Here is a 21,672-nt window from a genome sequence, read left to right on the forward strand (position 1 = left end):
GCACGTTGGTTTGCCCGGTGCCTGCTGCCTGCGAGGCCCCGACCCTTCCCTCGCGCCACCTTCTTTGACGCTCACATCGACCGTGGCGGGTCGGCCCCGGACGGCGCTCCCAACGGGGTCCCGGGCTCTGCGTCCGGGAAGGGGGCGCCCAAGGCAGCAGCGCTCAGCAGACTGGGCTCCTGGATCTGGGCTTTCTCCGGAGGTGCTGCGGGACTCACCGGGGGTAGAGAGAGGGGACGGGCAGCGGCACCCCCACCCCGTCCCGCGACCCGCTCTGTAGACCCGAGCCCCGGCCAAGTCGTCGGAAGTGCAGATGTCAACGCACGGGCCGTGCAGAGACAACGCACGGGCCTCCGTCATCTCCAAAACCGTCCCGTGGCCCCGCTTCTTCCGCCGGTGGCTTGGGGGCTGCGTTTCCCCTCTGGTGCCTCAGTTTCCCCACCTGCAGAGTGAGGGTGTGGATGTGAGAAGCCCTGGTCTCCACGGTCCTGGGAATGGAGGGCGTGGCAAGCACGCGGGCTCACGGGGCCCCCACCCGGCCGGCCACGTGCACAGGCCAGAGCCACGGTCTGCCCTGCTTCACGGGCACGGCACCCACGGCTCCGTACCAGGGCCCTCGTCTGGCTCTGCTTGTCACGGGCAAGTCACACGGCCTCTTTCCGCTTCCTCTTTCCTCCAGGGCGCGACAAAGCGGTGGCCAAGCCCGGCCCGGCCAGCGCCCGCCAGCCGAGGGCCGCGGGCCAGGAGAAAACGAAGGGCAGCGCCGCGGCGTCTCTGAGGATGGACCCGCACGGCCGCGCTGGCAGGAGCAGGAAGTCCACGAAACTGCGGTCTGTCTCCCGCTCCCTGATGCTCTGTCACGCTAAGACCAGCGACGACGGCTCGAGCCCCGACGAGAAGTACCCCGATCCCTTCGAGATGCCCCTGGGCCAGGGCAGGGAGCGGATTTTCCACTCGTCGGTGCAGCTGGCGGACACATCGGAGGCCGGGCCCGGCAGCCTTCCTGATCTAACGCCGGCCTCGGAGGCGGCTCAGCTCCACGCCGCTGGGGGCGATCGAGGCAAGAACTGTAGGAGGATGTTGTTCCTGAAGGTAGGCCCGGGACCCGCGGGGCCGGAAGGCTCTGTGGTTGGCTTTGGGTGCTCCGAATTAAAGCCTGTGAACCAGGGCTCACTGGAACGAGAACGATGAGCGTGGCAGGAATCGGGCTCAGTTAACCTTCTCGCTTGAGCGATGGGGGGAGACACTGTGTCAGGGGGCGGTAACGGAGCCCGGGTCCCTGCTGGAAATCGCAAAGCGCGTGGTCAGTGCACTTGGAAGGGTTCCTCTCTGTCTCCGGCGTGTGCTGGGCGGCTCCCGTCACCCCCAGTAGAGAACCTGACGGGGACTGACTCCCGGGGCCGGGGCAGAGGAGACCTGGGTCACACAGGGCAGGGAGGAGAGGGTCAGTGCGCTCGCCCCCTGGGTGCGGAGCGTGAGCATTTTTCCACGCGCGCGTGAGCACTGGAGCTGGCCAGAGGGGCCATCGTGAAGGCCGAGGGGGAAGCGAGGTGGTGTTCGCAGACCCGCCAAAGTTCAGAATGTCTTCTCTTCTGTTAGACCCTATTTCAAGTCGTGTTATCCCAGCGAGATGGAAACTGCGGGGGACGGAGGCTGCTCGAGGTATTTTTCTCTGTCCAGAACTGTGCCTTCAGCCTTCCATCGAAGGTGGCCTTTCCCAAGGGTCCAGGCGGCCCTGAACCTTGGAGCTCGTGCGGCTCACCCAGCCCGGAAGGGTTTCTCCCACGCCTACTGCTGAGTCCCCCCGGGCACCGTCATACGATTGTCCACAGAGACCAGGGAAGGCCTTCCACTCCCCGCGGAGGGGGTCCAGGACCTTTGCACAACTTGCTTCCTTGAGGAGGAAAGTAATAGCTTAACGTGTATACGATAAACAGGATCATGGAACATTATATGACAGGCTAGCAGGTCCGGCCCCGTGGTGGGGGTGTCCAGACGTAAGCTGCTTCCCCAAAGGCCTCGCCCAGCCTGGCATGCTCCGTCCTGCTCCGTCACCCACGATGTGACTTCTGTAGGTGTGACCTGAGTAGGGCCGAAGGAGGGACCAGCGCCCCACTGGGGTTGGGGGAGCCTGGCCAGGCTCCTCGTTTGCCACGAATGATGCCAAGAATTTATTTACTTAGTTAGTTTTGAGACAGAGACAGAGAGAGAGAGAGAGAGTGGGGGAGGCACAGAGAGAGAGAGAGAGAGAGAGAGGAGGAGAGAGAATGCCAAGCAGGCCCCTCGCTGTCAGCTCAGAGCCCGACGTGGGGCTCGAACTCATGAAACTGTGAGATCAAGACCTGAGCCGAAAGCAAGAGTCAGACGCTTCACTGACTGAGCCCCCCCCGGGCGCCCTAAGCGTCAAGTTTATTAACGATGATACCACGGTAGCCAGGTGAGAGCCCAGATAAGTGAAATTCAGACATCATTTTGAGATTCCAACAGGCTCCTAGAATGAATTAATTCTTGTGCTTCTCCTTAATCGCACAAGTATTTCCTGTGACCTGTTGCACGCCCGGCCCTGTGGGATCCAGTCGCCGCCCTCAAGGATCGTGTTTAAAGCGGATTAAAAAGGGCTGTAAGGAGGCTCCCAAGGAGGGAGGCGTCCCCGGAGCTGGGATCGCACATTCGGTGTTTGCAGAGCACCCATCTAGGCCAGGCAGTTGCCGGGGGGGCGGGGTGGGGGGCAGGGGAGACAAGCAGGCTCAGTCCCTGGCCGCACACAACTGTATTCTGGCCCGGGGGGTGGGGAGGGGACAGATGTTAACACCTTTGTGATAGGACGTGACACAGTGAAGGGCTCTGAAGAAATCTTACGCGGGAGCAGGAGACGGTGACGAGGGGAGCTCACTGTCCTTTTCTAGAAGGTGCCCACGAAGGCTTCTGTGAGGAAGTGACATGTGGGCAGGGACCTGGGAGAGGTGGATGAGTGAGTCATATGAACATTTCAGGCAGGGAAGAGCATTTCAGGCGGAGGGAACAGCATGTGCAAAGTCACGAAGGAAAGAGTGATTTGCAGCGGTGAGAAGAGTGTCCCTTGGAGGGGGGGCGGGTTGTGGTCGGAAGGGGTGGGGGAGTGAGCGAGAGTTGTAGCTTCTGCGGTGCTCATGGAGGCAGGGACGACACACATGTGTCCTGCTTCAGGGTGTGGGTGCAGACATGGAGGGGGGGTCACGGGATGTGCGGCTCTGTCTGTAGACGGGCACCCTGGAGGAGGCGTCTGTGGAAGGCAGGATATCCAAGTAAGGAAGTCGAGATCGCAGGGCGTGGTGTGAGTGAGCAGAGGGGCGTCAGCGGAGGCTGGGAGGTGGGGAAGGGGTGCACCTGTTGCAGGCGGGGATGGGGCGATGTGCACAGTTGAGTCACGTTGGAGACAAGGGTGAACTGGGAAGGCAGAGAGGGCTACGGGCAAGCTTGGAACCCGAGCTTTCTCGGTTTCCTTTCGCAGGAGCACAGGTGATCGCAAACCATCCACGAGCGCATTCTAAGCAAGCGAGGGTTTCATATGAAAAGTGCCAGGGCATAAAGGTCAAAGGTGGCAGCTGTCCCAGGGTCCTTCCTGGGGGAACCTCAATACCGAATAACACCCCCGCTCCCCACCTTCTCCCAGGGACACTCTCGTCCCCGCCCCAGCTCCTGCCCCGCCCTGCACCCAGGCGGGGCTCCGTTGGCCCCGATGGACGTCTCAGCCTCCAGCAATGCCATGGTTACACTGATTTCAAAACAACATCTGGAAAGAGTTCCTGTGACATCAGCCCCTGCTCTAGAAACGCCTAATATAAAAATTAAAGAAGAGGAAGTTCGATACACAGCCAGATGAGAAACAAGCCATACTGGCTGCCTTGCGTTTGGCACGAGGGGGACTGAGGAAGTCACTGCCCAGGGTCGTGCCAGAGCCGCGCGGGGACGCGCAGAGAACTGTGGGTGCCGTACAGGCGCCTGCGGGCCCCCTTCTCCGGGGGGCGCGTCCGGGGCCCCTGGGGATGAATTCACGTGGAAGGATGTTGAAAGCCGGCCTCTCTCACCTAACCACACTCGGGGGATCAGATAGACCTTGAAAGAGGAGGAAATGCAGGCACTCCTTGGCCACTCCAGACCCACTGTTTTTTGAAGGGAAAGGGGGTTTTAAAGGCCCTTTAGGGAGGGTGTGAGGCCAGAGGCAAGGAAGCTCAGGCAGGTGGGGCTGAGGCCCCGCCCACTCTGGCGGGAACCCCGTCGTTTGCTGTGCCAGTCTGCATTCCCACCAACAGTGCGAGGGGGTCCCCCTTTCTCCGCATCCTCGTCGATATTTGTTTCTTCGTGTGTCGTCGATTTTAGCCGTTCTGACAGGTGTGAGGCGATAGCTCATTGTGGTTTTGACTTGCGTTTCTCAGTCTTCCGATTTTTCTGCTGACTTTACAGTTTCACACGTGTCAGAATCCATAAAGCAAGTCAAGCACGAAAAAAACCAAACGGCCCAGGTCCCCCAGGGGGTGGGGGCAAGGGGGTCCTTTTGAAGAAATCGCTGTCTGCCGCGAGGTCACAAAGATTTTTCCCCACGTCTCTCCTGGGAGCTGTGTTGTTTTGCCTTTCGCATTTGGATCCTTAATTCACACGAAGTTGATTTTGTACACGGTGTGAAATAGATGTTTAAAAGTCTTTCCTATGTGGATCTCTGATTGATCCAGCAACAGTTTTTGAAGAGCCTGTCTGGCTCTACTGAGCAGAAGTCGCGTCATAAAAAACTCAAGAACCACCGTATCTCTCTGCTGTCTATGTGTCTATTACGTCTCACGTACCCAGCTGTGTCTTTCTGTTCTCCCATTATGATCCATCAGTCTCTTTTTTCTTTGCACTGATATCACAGAGGGTTTGGTTTTGTTTTAGAGAGAAAAGAGAGAGCATGGGGGGGGGGGAGAGGGGCAGAGGGAGAGGGAGAGAGAATCTCAAGCAGACTCCGTGCTCTGCGCGGAGCCTGATGCGGGGCTCGATCCCATGATCCTGGGATCACGACCTGAGCTGAAATCAAGGGTCAGATGCTCAACCGACGGAGCCACCCGGGCGCCCCACAGAGTCTTAATTACGATAGTTTCATAATATATATATTTTTGGTCTCTGGTGAGTCTTCCAGCTTTGTTCTTCAAACGAGACTTGGTTATGCTGTTGGGATTTTCATTGCGATTGCCTCGACTCTGTAGGTGTATTTTTGAAGAGAACTGGTACCTTTCCAATATTGAATCCTCTGGTCCATTTGCCCGATAGAGCTCTCCAAAGTTTGACTCCACTGTCTGGGTTTGTTTTTCTGCAGAGACGACCGTGTCTCCTTCCAGTCTCAAGAGGCAAGTTTCATTATTTTGCCAATAAGTCTGAAGTTTGCTGTAGTTTTGTTCTGTTCAGATACTCTTTATTGAATTGAGGAAGTTTCTTTCTATTTGCATTTGGAAGAGAGGTTTTATTTTTCCCCACATCAATTGTCAAGTTTTTTCAAAATGAGTTTTTTTCTGCATTTACTGAGACCATCATATGGGTTTTTCCTGCTTTCTTCTTAATAACGTGGGTGCATTGCACTGATAGACTTTTTACAATGTGGAGACAACGTGGCCCTGGAATAAACCCAGTTTAGTTAAGGTCTATTATCCTTTCGATATAACTATGGATTTGGTATGTTACTATTTGGCTTACAACTTTTGCCATTTGTGTTTGTGGGAAAGATTAGCCTCAACTTTTTTTCTTGTGATGCCCTTGTCTGGTTTTCATATTATGGGTGTGCTGGCCTCACGAAATGATTTAGGAAACATTTCCCCTTTTCCATCTTTTGGAATGGTTGGACTAATCCTGGAGCTATGCTTTTTTGAATGGTTGGGAGAATTCACCTGTAAACCATTTGGACCTGGATATCTCTTCGTGGGGAGGTCTCGAATTATCATTGGATCCATTTAATAGATACAGGAATATTCGAGATTTTTATTTCTTCCTGTATCAGCTCCGGTAACATACATTTTTGTTCTGGAATTTTTTTTTTCATCTACGTTTCTGAATTTATGAGCACAAAGTTGTTCCTGAAATCTGATCTAATCTACATTTTAATTGGAGTTTTTATTGAGATAATTATAGATTCACATGATGTCGTAAAGAACAATACATAGAGATCCTGGGTAAACTCTCCCGGTTTCTCCCGAAGATAGTGTTTTGCCAAACTGCGGTCCAATGTCACAGCCCGCACATGACAGTGACAAGTCAGGTTACTGTGACTTCCCCAGTTTTATTTACACTCATTTGTGCATGCACATGTCATTTTTGGACATGGCAGGAACTATGGCGATTGCCGTTGTCCTGTTCTGATACTGATACTTTGTTTTTCCCTCTTTCTTTTTTTTTTTTTTTTTTTTTTTTAATTTTTTTTCAACGTTTTATTTATTTTCGGGACAGAGAGAGACAGAGCACGAACGGGGGAGGGGCAGAGAGAGAGGGAGACGCAGAATCTGAAACAGGCTCCAGGCTCCGAGCCGTCAGCCCAGAGCCCGACGCGGGGCTCGAACTCACGGACCGCGAGATCGTGACCCGGCTGAAGTCGGACGCTTAACCGACTGCGCCACCCAGGCGCCCCTAGATTTTTTTTTTTTTTCAACGTTTATTTATTTTTGGGACAGAGAGAGACAGAGCGTGAACGGGGGAGGGGCAGAGAGAGAGGGAGACACAGAATCGGAAACAGGCTCCAGGCTCCGAGCCATCAGCCCAGAGCCCGACGCGGGGCTCGAACTCCCGGACCGCGAGATCGTGACCCGGCCGATGTCGGACGCTCAACCGACTGCGCCACCCGGGCGCCCCGATTTCCCTCTTTCTTTTTAATGGATCTGCCATTTCCAGAAAGGGATCAATTCTACGGTGTCTCAAAGGATCAGCTTTTGATTTCGTTGGATTTCTCTGTTCTGTGTTTTCTGTTTAATTAACCTCTGCCCTTATCCTTATTATTCCTTTCTTCTCCATTCTTCACGCCTAATGTTTTGTTCTTTTCTTCTAACTCTTTGAGATGGGAGCTTGGATCGCCGACCTACGGCTTTTATTTTTTTCTAATTTATGGCTATGAGCTTCCCTCTAAATTTAGCAGCTGCCTCCAAAATTTCATATTCCATATCTTCGTTATTTTAAATAGTGTACGTGTTCTCTCGTGATTTCTTGTGTGGCCTGCGGTTTATTTGGAAACGTGTTGTTTAACTTTCAGGCAGGTGGGGAATTTCTACTTTCTCTGTCTCTGTATTGGTTCCTAGATGGGTTATTCTACAGTCGGAGAAGAGAATGTATCGTGAATAACGTTAACAGTGGAAATCTGTTGAAATAGAATATATATGTTGTTGCTGGATGCAGTGTTCTATGCATGTCTGTCCTGTTAGATCAAGTTCAATAATCACATTTTCCATATCTTTTCCTCTCTTCTGATCCCATTCCTCTGTTAGTTACTGACAGAAGTGTGTTAAAGTCTCCAAATATGATTGCGGATCTGTTTCTGCTTTTAGTTCTGTCCATTTTTGCTTTCTACATTTTGAAGGCATATATTATTTGCATAGACATTTAGAATTAAAATAAATATTTTCTTGGTGGATTATCACCTTTGTAATTGGGAAATCTCTATCTTTTGTCTAGTTTTTGCCTAAAATTTTCGCTTAAAAATTATTTGCTATTAGTAAAGCTTAATCTACTGTCTTTTGGTTACTTTTCCCCTCTTCTTTTGATCATCAACCTGCATTCACATATTTAAGGAGTGTCTCATGTAACTAGCATAGAATTAGGCTAATTTTCTTCCAGCTTACAATCTTTATCTTATAATTATGGGTATTCTTAAAACTCGGTTTTCTCTCTTTTCTTGCCCTCTTTCAGGTTAATATATATGTTTTACTATTTTATTTCTCTTTTACTTGGCTTGTTAGTTATACATTTTTTTTATTATTCTTTTAATCATTAAAATATGCAACCTAACTCTGAATGTGTTAGAGTCTCATATGAATTAGTACTTTTAGCGGCTCTCAGACAATGCTAAGACCTTAACACACAACTCCTTATGCACCTGCCCACTTCTTTGATATTACCGTTGTGCATTTTAATTCTATTTATGAGCAGATCCCAAGAATAGATCATAATTATTGTTCTGTAGAGTCAATATTCATTGACATTAATTCCCACGTTTACCCTCTCCATTACTGTGGATTCCTTCCTGGACTCCTTTTTTGTAAGTTTATTTACTTTTGAGAGTGAGTGCCTGCGTGTGCACAAGCAGGGGAGGGGCAGAGAGCGAGGGAGGGAGACACGGAATATGAAACAGGTTCCACACTGTCAGCGCTGAGCCCGATGCGGGACTCGATCCCACCAACCAAACGGTGAGATCAGGACCTGAGCCAAATCAAGGATGCTTAACCGACGACTGAGCCTCCGAGGCGCGCCCCTTCCTGCGTTTCTGTGTCTCTCCTGGTGATCACTGTCCTTCGGGCCCGCCTCTAGTCCAGACGGGACGGGCCAGGAGCACAGAGGGAGCTCCACGTGCCCAATGTCTAGATATTTCAGAATCATGAGTCAAGGTCACATACAGCTCAGAGGTTCTGTCCTCCTACCTGGACAAATGTCCCTCTGTAAGGACTTGGATAGTCAAGTTCAGACAAGTTCTCGGAGATCTGCACGGGGACACGGTGCCGTGGACAGAGCCATCAGCTGGCTGTCGGCCACTGGCCACAAGTCCCTCTGTCCTCCTGCTCCTGAACACAGGGGCCCCGCATGCGAGCCTGTGGACACCCCCGGCTCTCTAGTCATTGCCCTCCCCAAACAGCCACCCCACCAGCCCTCCAGCCCAGGGCCACGCACACCAGTGATGGGATAGACAGAGGGGCCACCTGGGGCTGGGGCCCGAGCGCCCCTGGATGCCCTCTGACTTGTTTCTTACTTTCTCTCCAGCTAAATATTAGCAGGTTGCCACCTAGGCCTCAAGCACTATATTTACTCACTCGGAAGCTGGCACTCCTTTTATGGCACTGTGGTGGTGGGGGGGGAGGGATCGGGGACTGGCCCCTACTAATGGCTCTAGAGATACCCGTGGAGACAACGGTTGCATAAATGAGTATCACGAGGCCACCCTTACGGCAGAGAGCCTATCGACATAGCCTGACCTTGCAGAGGGTTTTTGAGCCAACACGTGGGTTTACACGGGGCGCTGCCTTGGACGTTCCCTCCCGCAGGGGTCTGGGGTCATGGCCCTGGGTCTGCGAGGACGTTGGCAGATGAGACCAGACGCGTGGGAGGTCCTCCCCGGGGGGGCTGCCCTCCTCAAAGAGTGCAGGATGCTTTGATCCGCATGGGAAAGGCCTCTGGAGTGTGGAAAGTCCTGCTTTTCTTTACAAATTCAAAATATTGGTTAGGCTAAGTCAGCACTCCTGCAGGGTGACTCAGGATAGATGAGGTCAGATCAACCGTCTGAATCGCCGGCTTGTGCTGTGCGTGGAGGGAGGGTGGCCGGGGCCTCGGCGAGCAGACGAGCCCCTTCGCTCTGCTGCGGCTTTGAGGCCCAGGCCTCCTCTACGAGCGGGAAACCCAATCCCTTGGCCGCTTGCCTCTTCCTGCCGCACAGAAGAGGAGCTTGGGGAGGCCGCCGGGAGGGAGGCTGGGGGACTCCCACGGAGCTCCGGGGTGTAGGGGGCACGCTGGGAGGGAGGCAGGGGGGTCCCCGTGGAGGGACTGGGAGGGCAGGCCCGCGGGCGCGATCACATGCCCTTGCTCCGGCCTCCGGACTCCACGTGAGCTCTGGTCCCCATTTCCATGCTCAGAAGACATTTGCCTGGAAGCTGGTCTTTGGAATCTCGGTTCTGCGAGGACCCCATTTGGTTCGTGAGAAGGGGTTTGGCGGAAAGAAGCCGGAGAATAGGGGAGATCGGGAGGAAGAGGTGAACCCCCTGCCTTCGCGGTTCATACTTGTCAATACGGCCCTTCGCGTGTCCGTTACAACGCACGGAGGCTTCTCCGTGCTGTTCGCACCCACCCCTGTCCGGAATACCTTCCTGACGGGTCCAAGAGCCCACATCTCCGTCAGCTTTGGGGGTTATCTGAAGGGTGCTTTTCCTGACCCTGCCCCCCACCCGGAGCCTCAGCCATCTCGGCTCGAAACAGCCTTCGCCCTCTGGGTTTAGGGGCTTTTATCTGGGCTGTGCCTCCCGATTGCTCTGCATTAATTTCTCCCGGCTACGCAAATGTCTAAGTTCCCGCCCCAGAATGAATCGTAAGCACCAGCTACAGGCGGGAGGGATTCACTGTGTCAATTTGCCCTTCCCCCACCGGCTTGGGACAGGGTCTGAAAAAATGACGACGGCTGCCCGAGGATCCACCACAGGGACATACCGTAATTGTTTTGTTCCCCGATCTTGAAAACATATTTTAGTAAAGATTGGGAATGTAAAAAGAAATTTATAAAATGTATATGCACTCTAAAAAAAAGAGAAACATGCCGTAAATATCTGCATATCAATCATCAAGTTTAAGAAACAAATCTGGCGGGGCACCTGGGTGGCTCAGTCGATTCAGTGTCCGACTTGGGCTCAGGTCCTGATCTCATGGTTTACGGGTTCGAGCCCTCCGTCGGGCTCTGTGCTGACAGCTGGGAGCCTGGAGCCTGTTCCAGATTCTGTGTCTCCTCTCTCTGCCCATACCCTGCTTGTGCTCTGTCTTTGAATGAATGAATGAATGAATGAATGAATGAATCTTGGGCGCCTGGGTGGCTCAGTCGGTTAAGCATCCGACTTGGGATCAGGTCATGATCTCGTGGTTTGTGAGTTCGAGCCTGCTTCGGATTCTGTGTCTCCCTCTCTCTCGCCCCTCCCCTGCTCACGTTCCGTCTCTCCGTCTCAAAAGTAAATAGACATTAAAAAAAACATTTTAAAAAGTGACTGTTAATTGTAACTCGGATATTTTCATTATCATGTTCAGAGTCTCTTGGTCCGACTTAAATCGCCTGTTTCAGCAGGCAATACCTACTTCCACGTAGCATGTGGCTCCGGGCTATTTTTCTGGGCTTCTGTTGTAACGACACTTCAGTTTCCAGAGTCCTTGCAGCGCTATTCTGGTCCCGCTCGATTTTTCTGGCCCTGCTGGTACATATTCCTTCCAGTTCTGCCTCCTGGGGTGGAAAGAGCTTCTCTGGCCTGCCTGGGATCACGGGTGACCATCTGCCACTCAGGGTGGGATGGGCAGAAGCGGCTGGGCCTCCGTCTTTTTGGCCAGTAGGTGGAGGGCAGGAAAATGAAGCGCTCAGCTGATGCCGTCCCTGCAGGTGCACGGACTTCCTGCTCGTGCCCTAGTTCTGGAGTGGGGGCTGGGTCAGCCTGGGGCTGCAGATCGGACCACCTGCTGGTGCCCTGGTGGTGGGGAAGGGGCTGGGGCTTCTGCTGGGTCCTGCTGATCTCCCCCCTTTCCCCGCCTTCTGGCCAGGCAAGAGAGAACGTTGGTTTCTGTTCACTCCTTGTGTCTGTCTGTCTGCAGTTCTGGGTTAGAGGGCTCTCCCGGGTATACAGTCGGTAAAAAGAAAGCCCGGGAACTCACCATATTGCTATTCTGCAAGTCCTGAGTCTCCTACCCACCTAGCTGTCTCTTTTCTGGCTTTCAGAATCCTTTTGTTGCTATCTTGAATGATTTCCGGGGTATTTAGCTGTGTTTAGCAGGGAGGAAGAAAGTGAGTCAACGCCATCTCGTGAAGGAACTTTGGAGGCCTCAGCTCTACCTATGTTTGACAATAATACACATGCAATTGCACAGCGATTGCTCTGTTGGTAGGTTTGCTTCTGCTACTCAAATTATGTCCCAGAAATACATTCATGTCATTTCTTTGGTTTTTTAATATTTATCTATTTTTGAGAGAGAGAGACAGAGAGAGAGAGAGAGAGAGAGAGACAGAGAGAGAGAGAGAGGGAGGGAGACTGTAAGTGAGGGAAGGGCAGAGAGAGAGGGAGACACAGAATCCAAGCAAGCTCCAGGCTCTGAGCGGTCACGAACCCACGAACCGCAAGATCATGACCTGAGCCAAAGTCGGACGCTTAGCCGACTGAGCCACCCAGGTGCCCTTCTTTTTCTTTAAAGTTTATTTATTTTGAGAGAGAAAGAGAGAGAGGGACAGAGAATCCCAAGCAGACTCCACACTGTCAGCGCGGAGCCCGACGCAGGGCTCGAACCCATGAACCGCGAGATCACGACCTGAGCGGAAGTTGGACACTTAACCGACTGGGCCACCCAGGCGCCTCTCATTTCATTTTGTTGTAATTCAATGATTTTTTTCCCGCTGCTTTACGGTATTTTATTGTATGACTACACTATCCATTTTACTATTGATAGACATTTGGGTTACTTGCCTCTACTCCTCTTTAACTTAGAGACTGTACTGCTGTGGACATTTTTGTACTTGTCTCCGTGTGCGTCTGCAGGTTTCAATAGGTATAAAGCTAGATGTGAAATCAGTGAGTCTCAGGTATGACATCATCATTATCTTCATTTGTACTAGATACTGTTCAATTATTTTCTAAAGTGCTTGAGGGGCTCCTGGGTGGCTCAGTCAGTTAAGCGCCTGACCTCGGCTCAGGTCATGATCTCATGGTTCGTGGGTTCAAGTCCCGCGTGGGGCTCTGTGCTGACAGCTTGGAGTCTGGAGCCTGCTTCGGATTCTGTGTGTGTCTCTCTCTCTGCCCCTCCCTGACTTGTGCTCTCTCTCTCTCTCTCTCAAAAATAAATAAACATTAAGAAAAAAATTTAAAAATGCTACGCCAACCTACCCTTCCTTCAGCAGGTGTAAATTTCTCGGTTGGTCTGTATCCTCACCAGTTCTTGGTATCATCAAGCTTTTAAACTTTTTTTCCAGTCTGGCGCCTATTAAATTGTTTTTCACAATAACTTATTTTTGTATTTTCCTAATTGCTAGTAAGTTGCACATATTTCCATATTTATGGGATGTTTGAATTTCCTCTTATGTGATACGCCCAGCCAAACTTTTTCTGTTTTTCTTCTGGGTTGTTGGTCTCTTTCTTTTTCCAGCTCTTAACTTGTCGTTTTACTCTTTTAATTAATGAGTAGGAGTTCTTTATTGTAGTGGGAGTTTACCAATCAAGTCCTTTACAGTTTGTGCTGTTTTGCATCTGGTTTGAAACTTTTATCCTTTCCTAAACATGCTCTGTTATCATGGCTATCCTCTTCCATTGTCTTCTGAACATCTTATAGCTTTGACTTTTGCATGTATGTATTTAATCCACCTGGAATTGATATTTGTGAATGTACTGGTCCATTACATCGTTTCCACATGGTTGGCCTATCGTCCCAACACCTCAATTACTGTTTGTCCCCCTCCCCCCCCCCCGCCCCATGTACAGTGTTAGCTCTCTCACAAATTGGGTTTCTTCATATGAACATGAAGCTATTCCAGCCTGTCTGTTCTGTTCTGTTGTCAGTTTGTTATCCTAATGTCAAACTCTACTATCTTAATCATTACATTTAAAAATAATTATTATTCTCTCGTATGGAAGTTTCTCTGTGCTTAGTTAAGTATGTGTCTATTTAATGCCATTTGATTCTTGATAAAAATGTAAGGATCAGTTTGTGATGTTCTAAAAAACACTTGCAATTTTGGTTAGTACTGCCTTAAATTTATAAATGACTTTGGGGAGAACAGACATCCATATGATTTTTTTTGTGTCTCCCATTTTTGTGTATATGATTTCTCTCTCCATTATTCTGGACTTATTTAATGCCCTTCAGTAAGTTTTGTAATTTTCTTCAGAAGGAGCTTACATATCTTTCATGAGCTTTGTGAAGGTAACCTTTTAAAATAATTCCATCATCTAACTGCTATTTTGGGGTATTGGTAAAGCAATTTTTAAATAGTTTTTAAAATTAAATTCTTTACTTCAAGATTATCGTAGATTCACATGAAGTTGTAAGAAAATAACACAAAGAGATGCGTATACCTTAGTTTTTCCCAATGGTAACATCTTGGCTAACTCTAGTATGATATCACAATCAGGTTATTGGTATTGATGCAATCAACGTACAGAATACAGTAACGCCTTGGTTTGTGAGCATAATTCGTTCCGGAAACATGCTCATAATCCAAAGCACTTGGATGTCAAAGTGAATTTCAAAGAACCGTTGGCTCCGTTGTGATCGTGTGACATTCGGCGTCCCGTGTACTCGTATTGCAAGACGTCGCTCGTTTGTCAAGTTCAAATTTATTGGAAATGTTTGCAGCACACTTGCAGAACAAGTTACTCTCAATCCAAGGTGTTGCTGTATTTCCATTACGGCAAAGACTCCTTCTGTTGCCCCTTTATGCCGCACTCACTTCCCTCCCACCCCCACTCCACCTTCCCCCATGGCCACCATTTCTAAACTTTCACCATTTCAAGAGGGTTGTATAAATGGCATCAGACAGTGTGTAACCTTTGGGGACTGGCTTTGTTCACGCAGCAGAATTCTGTGGAGGTTGACTCAGCCTGTTGTGTGTATCAGTAATTCCTTTTCATTGCCGAGTAGGGTTGCTTTGTATGGATGGCCCACTCGCAATGAAAGGACCTCCGTGTTGTTTTCACTTTTTGGCCATCGTGAGTAGAGCTGATACAAACACTCCTGTGCAGCTGAAACATATGATTTCATCTCACCGGGATAAACGCCCAGGAGTCCAGTTCTGGGGTTCTACAACGGCTGTATGTCTTATTTCTAAAGAAATTGCCAAACAATTTTCTAGCGTGGCTGTCCGTTTTACGTTCACATAAAGTACGAGTGATCCAGTTTGTCTGCAAGCTCGACGATATTCGATGCCGCCATTTTTTACTTGGGCCATTCTGATGGGTATGTAATAATATCTCATTGTGGTTTTAAACTGCGTTTCATTAATGACCGATGACATTGAACATCTTTTCGTGTGTTTATTTGCCTCTTCAGAGAAACGTCTGTTCTTGTGTTCGGCTCATTTTCTGATTAGATTGTTATTTTTCCAGTGGAGTTTGAAGAACTCTTTATATATTCTAGGTACTCGTCTTTTATTGCATACGTGGCTTACAAATCTTTTCTCCAGGACGGTATGTAGTTTGTCTTTACATCCTCTTACGGGGATCTTTCAGAGAACAAAAGTTTTTCATTTGGGTGAAGTCCAATTTATCAATTCTTTTTATGGATTATGTTCTTGGTGTTAAGTTTAAGCACCCTTTCCCTGGCGCTGGATCCTGAACAGTTTCTTCTATTTTTTCTAAAAGTTTTATAACTTAACCTTTTATGGGTCGGTCCTGTTTGAGTTCATTTTTGTAAGAGCTAAGAGATGCGGGCCACGCCTCCTCGTCCCTCACCTCCCTCCCCACCCCCATCGATGTTCACTTGCGGCGGCATCATTTGCTGAAAAGGCTCTCTTGCCCCCATTGAGTTGCGTTTGCACCTTTGTTGTAAATTAGGTGGGCATGTTTGTGTAGGTCTATTTCCGGGTTCTCTAGTCCGTGTGTATATCCGTCCTCCAATACCGCACATTTTTGGTTACTGTAGCTACATAACAGTTCTCAAAATCAGGTCGGCTGATTTCTCCTACTTTATTGTTCTTTTTCCAAATGTGTTTTAGCTACTCTAGTCTCTTACCATTTCCGTATAGATTTTAGGATAATTTCGTCTATATAAAAAGTCTTACTGGGATTTTTAGTAGGAATCACATGAACTTTATATATGGATTTGGGGAGAACTAATCTTTACCGAGTTTCCCAATCTATGAAGATGGTGTATCTATCTACTGAGATCTTTGGCTTCTCTCCTTAGTGTTTCGTAGTTTGCTCTGTACAAGTCCTGACTATGTTTCCCTGGATTTATGCCTAAGGATTTTTCTTTTTTTGAGCGATTGTAAATGGTATTACAATACTAAATTTAGATTTTAGTATCTGTGTGTTCATTGCCAGTAGAAAGAAATCTAATTGACTTTTGTCATGTTTATTGCAAATAAACATACTGCACATATGTTTACTGCAAATCACTGAACTCACTTATTCATTCTATGAATTATTTTCTTTTTTTTTTTTTTTTTTTTCAACGTTTATTTATTTTTTGGGACAGAGAGAGACAGAGCATGAATGGGGGAGGGGCAGAGAGAGAGGGAGACACAGAATCGGAAACAGGCTCCAGGCTCTGAGCCATCAGCCCAGAGCCCGACGCGGGGCTCGAACTCACGGACCGCGAGATCGTGACCTGGCTGAAGTCGGACGCTTAACCGACTGCGCCACCCAGGCGCCCCTCTATGAATTATTTTCAAAGATGCCCTGGGATGTTCCATGTAGACAATCGTGTCATCTGTAAATAAAGACAGGTTTCGTTCTTCCTTTCTCAACTGAACTCCTTCTATTTCCTTGTGTTGCCTTACTGCAGTGGCCAGAATTTTCAGCACCAAGTCCAATGAGTGTTGAGATGAGGCTTTCTTGCTTTGTGTCCGACCTCAGAGGCAAAGCATTCGGTTCTCCTCATCAAGAGAGCTGTTAGCTGTGGGTGTTTTGCCGATATCCTTTATGAAGTTGAGAATGTTCTTGTTTTAGGCCTAGTGCACTGAGAGTTTACATTATGACTCAGTGTTTAATTTTGTCAGATGCTTTTCTGCACCGATTGATAGGACCATGTAATTTTTCTTTGTTAGCCTGTGAATACAGTAGATTACCATAACTGAGTTTTGAATGAACTCTCCCTGCATCCCTGGAATAATCCCACATGGTCATCACGTATGATTGTTTTTACGAATTGGTGAATTTTATTTGGTGGTATTTTGATAAAGATTTTTTTTCTCTCAGAATTTTTTCATTTTATTTCATTGTTCATATTTATTCTATAAAGTTGTTTATTATAGTCTCTTACCTTTTAAATCTGTAATCATGTCCCCTCTTAACCTTTCCTGTTATGTGTGTTCTGTCTCTCTCTCTTTTTTTTTTCTTGATTAATTTCGCTGGAGTTTCACCAATGTTTTCCCAGAACCAACTTTTAATTTTGTCAGTCCCCCTATTACATGTGTCATAAATCTTGTTCTTACCTCTATCGTTGTCTCTTTTCTACTTCCTTTGATGATTAGCTCATTAATTAATTTCAGCCTTTATCTTTCTAAACAGAAGCATTTAAGATAGCTTCTCTAAAGCATTGCTTTATCTTTAGCCGCGTTTCACAAGATCTGACATCTAAATTCGCATTATCGTTCAGCTTGAAACGCTTTAAAATTTCCGGTATCGTTTTCTTCTTTGACCCACGAGTTATGTAGGAGGCGTGATTCTTGATTTTTCAAACACATGGGTATTTTCCAGTTACTCTTTTAAAAAGCTTTCCTGACTTATTTTTGAAATAATTGTAGATGGGCTCAAAGTTACAAGGACAGCCCCGGTAGCACAGCCTCACCTTCCCCGTGGCTGCACCCTGCGTGGCCACCGTCGGACATCAACCCCAGACGTCTGACCTTGTTACAAGTGTTCAGTTCGGTGCTATGCTGTCCCACCGTGTGGCTCTGTGGAACCACCACCCCAATCGAGATACGGAGCTGCCCCACCTTCCCTCAAGCCCCCCTGCTGCTGTCCCTTTACAGCCACCCCTAACCTCGGGCAACACGAGTTTGTCTCCTCTCTCTCCGGTTATCCTTTTATCGGGCTTTACGGCTGATGGTGCTGTTGTCAGAACCTGTGGTCCTGTTCCAGGCCACTGTGGTTGTTGCGAGTGGTTTGATGGCCCTGTTTACGATTGATTCTTCTTGGTAAATAGTTCATGTCTGTTTGAGGAAACACTGTATCCTTCTCCTGCTAATTGCATTCTTTAAAAATCTGGCAGGGTTCGGGGTGTAGGTTCAAAACCCAGGCTACATGTCCCTTGTTATGTCAGTACAGAGGGCGCTGATTGAAGGTGCCAACAAGCTAGGAATTGTATCTTTTTCATGATTTAAAGCAGGTCTCATTCTGTAGTGACTTGGGTTCTATTAATTATTTTTGCTCAAATCTGCTTTTTCTATAAACTGGCGCCAGATTTATTTTGATTAGCATTCGTCTGATGCATCTGTAAAATAAATCCCTGATAAGCTGGACTTCTTTAAAAGGAAAACGAAGCTGCTCTGAGAAAGACAACGGTCAAGACAATGAGAGGACAAGCCACCGAGTAGGAGGCTGGGTGTGACTACAGCTGTAGGGGGGTGTGGGGGGAGGTGGGGCAGCTCCGTATCTGTTGTCTTTGCAGAAAGCACATCTGATAAAGGCCTGTGACCCAAAGTATACAAAGGACTCTTAAAACCCAACGCTGAGAAGACAACCCTAATTAAAAAAGTGGGCAAGGACTGGGGCGCCTGGGTGGTTCTGGCTCAGGTCGTGATCTCGCGGCCTGTGATTTCGAGTCCCCCGCCAGGCTCCGTGCTGACAGCTCAGAGCCCACTTCAGATCCTCTGCGCCCCTCCCTCTCTCTGTCCCTCCCCTGCTTGCACGCTCTCAAAAATAAATCCACATGTAAAAAAGTGGGCAAAGACCTTCGCAGATACCCCCCCCCCCCCAAAGACCTACACGTGCAAGTAAGCACAGGAAAAGATGCTCCTACGTCGTCAGGGACATGCAAAGGGAAACAAGCATGAGGGACCACCACACACGTATTGGAATGGCCAAAACAGGGAACACGGACACCACCACCTGCTGGCGAGGATGGGGAACAGCACCGGCTCTCATGCTCTGCGGTGGGGATGCAAAATGGCGCCACCACGTTGGAAGACAAGTTTGGTGGCTTCTCAGAGAACCAACCATACTCTTAACCGTCCGATCAACGCTTGGGGTCCTGGCGTTTACAAAGGAGCTGAACGCTCGTGCCCACACGGAAACCTGCGCACGGATGGGCACAGCAGCTTTGTTCATAATCGCCCCAACTTGGAAGTCACCGAGAGGTCCCTCAGGAGGGGAATGGAAACACAAACTGTGGTCCATTCGGACAACCGATGTTATCCGGCCCTGAAGACGTACCAGCCACCGAGCCATGAACACACGCGGAGGAACTTTAAGTGTATACTATTAAGCGAAAGAAGCCAGTCTGAAAAGGTTACCTCTATGCGATTCCGCCCACATGGCTTTCTGGAAAAGACAAACTATGGAGACCGTAAACGATCAGTGTTTGCCCGGGGTGGGGCGGGTGGAGGGAGAAATGAGCGGATCAACAGAAGCAGTGACGTACATCCTCTGCATCAGGTTGCAGTGATGGGGGCATGTTATTGCGCATTTGTCCAAACCCACAGAATGTACACCATCAAGAAGGAACCGGAGGTGAACTGTGGGCTCTGCGGATGATGACGCGTCAGCGCGGGTTCATCCCTGGTAACAAGCATGCCCTCTGGCGGCAGGTGCATACGATGGGGGCAGCTGTGCACGTGTGGGGGCAGAGAGCGTGTGGGAAATCTCTGTACTTCCCTCTCGAGTTCGGTGTAAACCTAAAACTTCTCCAAAAAATTAAGTTTTTATTTAAAAGTGAATTAAAAAAAATTTTTTTAAAGGACATCTATCCTGACAATCCTTGTCTTTAAAAAAAAAATTAATGTTTATTTATTTTTGAGAGAGAGAGATAGAGAGCATGAGCAGGGGAGGGGCAGAGAGGGGAGACACAGAATCCGAAACTCCAGGCTCTGAGCCGTCAGCACAGAGCCCGACACGGGGGTCGAACCCACGAACTGTGAGATCATGACCTGAGCCGAAGTCGGACGCTTAACCGGCTGAGCCACCCAGGCGCCCCAGACAATCCTTCTCTTTTAGCTGGATCATAGGGCCTCTTAAATTACGCACACATATGCGTGTAAAATTATGTCATTTTAAATATTTTTTTCTACTTTGCCTGTTTTTTTTTCCCTTCTGCTTTCTTGCCTTTATTGTTGGTTATATTTTCTCGTTCTTCTCCTCTATTGTTTCTGTTTATAACTCTGTTTCTGTAATTTTATGACTATCCCAGAAAATTTGGCACGCACATTCAGGTTTTCGAAGTGCTAAGTTTATCCGTTTTTACCTTCCGAACGGTACAAAAAAAAAACCACTGAATATTTTCATCCCAACAGTACTCTCTCGGCTTACATCCTATTATTTTCAGGTAACTTAGCTCTGCTTTCGTTTGCGAAACCACAAGGTATGGTTATTATTCCACGCAGCCATTTTTGTTTGGATTTATCCAAATATGCAGTTTTTTTTTTAATTGATGTTCTTTGTATCACAGGTCTTCAACGTGGAGTTTCTTCTCCTCCCCCTCTCCCCTCCTCCTTCACCTCCTCCTCCCTATGACCCCTTTCCCCTTCCCCCTCCCCCTCTTTCTCCTCCTCCCCCTCCTCCCTCCCCTTCCCCTCCCCCTTCCCCCTCCCCTCCCCTCCCTCTCCCCCTCCCCCTTCTCTGGAGTTGCACTGGTGATGATACACTGGTGGCAAAGTCCCTCAGGTTTTCTCTTCGGAAGAACTTCATTTCACTCACTCTTAAAGATTTGTTACCTGGTCTCTGAGTCTACGCCGATGGTCGCTTTCTCTTGCCACGTGGGACTAATTATTTCACGATTGCCCCCCAGACGGGAGCTTCCGGTTTAATCATTGCTCATTTAAAGACCATCTGTCTTCTCTCTGGCTGATTTAAAGAGCCGCTCTATGTTTCCACGTTCGGTGGTTCAGCTAGGAGCTAAGTACGATTTTTCTTTTACTCATCTTATTTGGGATTTGTCGGGTTTCACGACCCTGTGGACGAATGATTTCTTCGGGGCGGGAGGAAGCTCGTCCAGGCTCACGTGCAGGGAGGGACTGTCCTCCTGGAACGTGGATTAGATGCTAGGCTCCCCACTCCTCCTCCATGGTCTGAACCCTCCTCGATGCTCCTGGTCCCTTTTGGTGGCCGTCGGGACATCTGTTTCAGGTCTGTATTTCAGTCCTCTTGCCCCTCTCTGGTGCCATCACATCCACTGTCCAACCCGCCGATTTACTTTCAGATCTCAATAATGTTATTATTTCTTTAAATTTCTTGGTACTTTTTCAAGCCTGCTGAGAACATTTTCATGGTTTCTCTCTCCTTAAGTTGTTCTAGCGTCTCTTCTATTTCTTTGAAAATATAAACGTATTTACTTTGCTTTCTGTGTCTTTTTTTTTCCCCACACTGTGAAGTCTTTCTAGGTTTGATTTTGTGTGTCTTATTCCTTCTGACTCTCTCTCAGGGTACCTATTCCAGTATGTGTTTAAAAAAAATTTTTTTTAATGTTTTTACTTATTTTTGAGGGAGACAGAGCATAAGTGGGGGAGGAACAGAGAGAGAGAGAGGGAGACACAGAACCAAAGCAGGCTCCAGGCTCGGAGCTGTCAGTACAGAGCCTGACATGGGGCCTGAACCCACGAACTGTGAGATCATGACCTGAGCGGAAGTCAGATGCTTAACCGACTGAGCCACCCAGGTGCCTCTATTCTAGTATGTGTTTTATGTATGTATGTATTAGTTAGTTAGTTATGCATTCATTCATCCATTTGCGTATATATATATATAGGTATACAGGTATATATAGATATATATATGTATATATGTATATATATGTAATTTATTTTATTTTATTTTTATTTTTAACCTTTTTTACCTTTTTCTCTGAGAGCTTATACATCTTGTTCGTGCCTCGGTG

General features: G+C 48.5%; 1 protein-coding gene across 1 annotated transcript in view; it reads left to right on the forward strand.

Annotated features, from left to right (window-relative positions):
• The first annotated feature begins 758 nt into the window (after nt 1-758).
• Nucleotides 759-21,672, forward strand: part of IL16 (interleukin 16) — a 74,494-nt gene continuing 53,580 nt past the window's right edge. Inside the window, exon 1 of the mRNA XM_030317238.1 lies at nt 759-1,092. Within this exon, the coding sequence (XP_030173098.1) occupies nt 781-1,092 (312 nt within the window). The 5' untranslated portion in view covers nt 759-780. The remainder of the gene's footprint in view (nt 1,093-21,672) is intronic.

Source organism: Lynx canadensis, chromosome B3 (genome assembly GCF_007474595.2).
Source record: "Lynx canadensis isolate LIC74 chromosome B3, mLynCan4.pri.v2, whole genome shotgun sequence".
Classification (NCBI taxonomy): Eukaryota; Metazoa; Chordata; class Mammalia; order Carnivora; family Felidae; genus Lynx; species Lynx canadensis.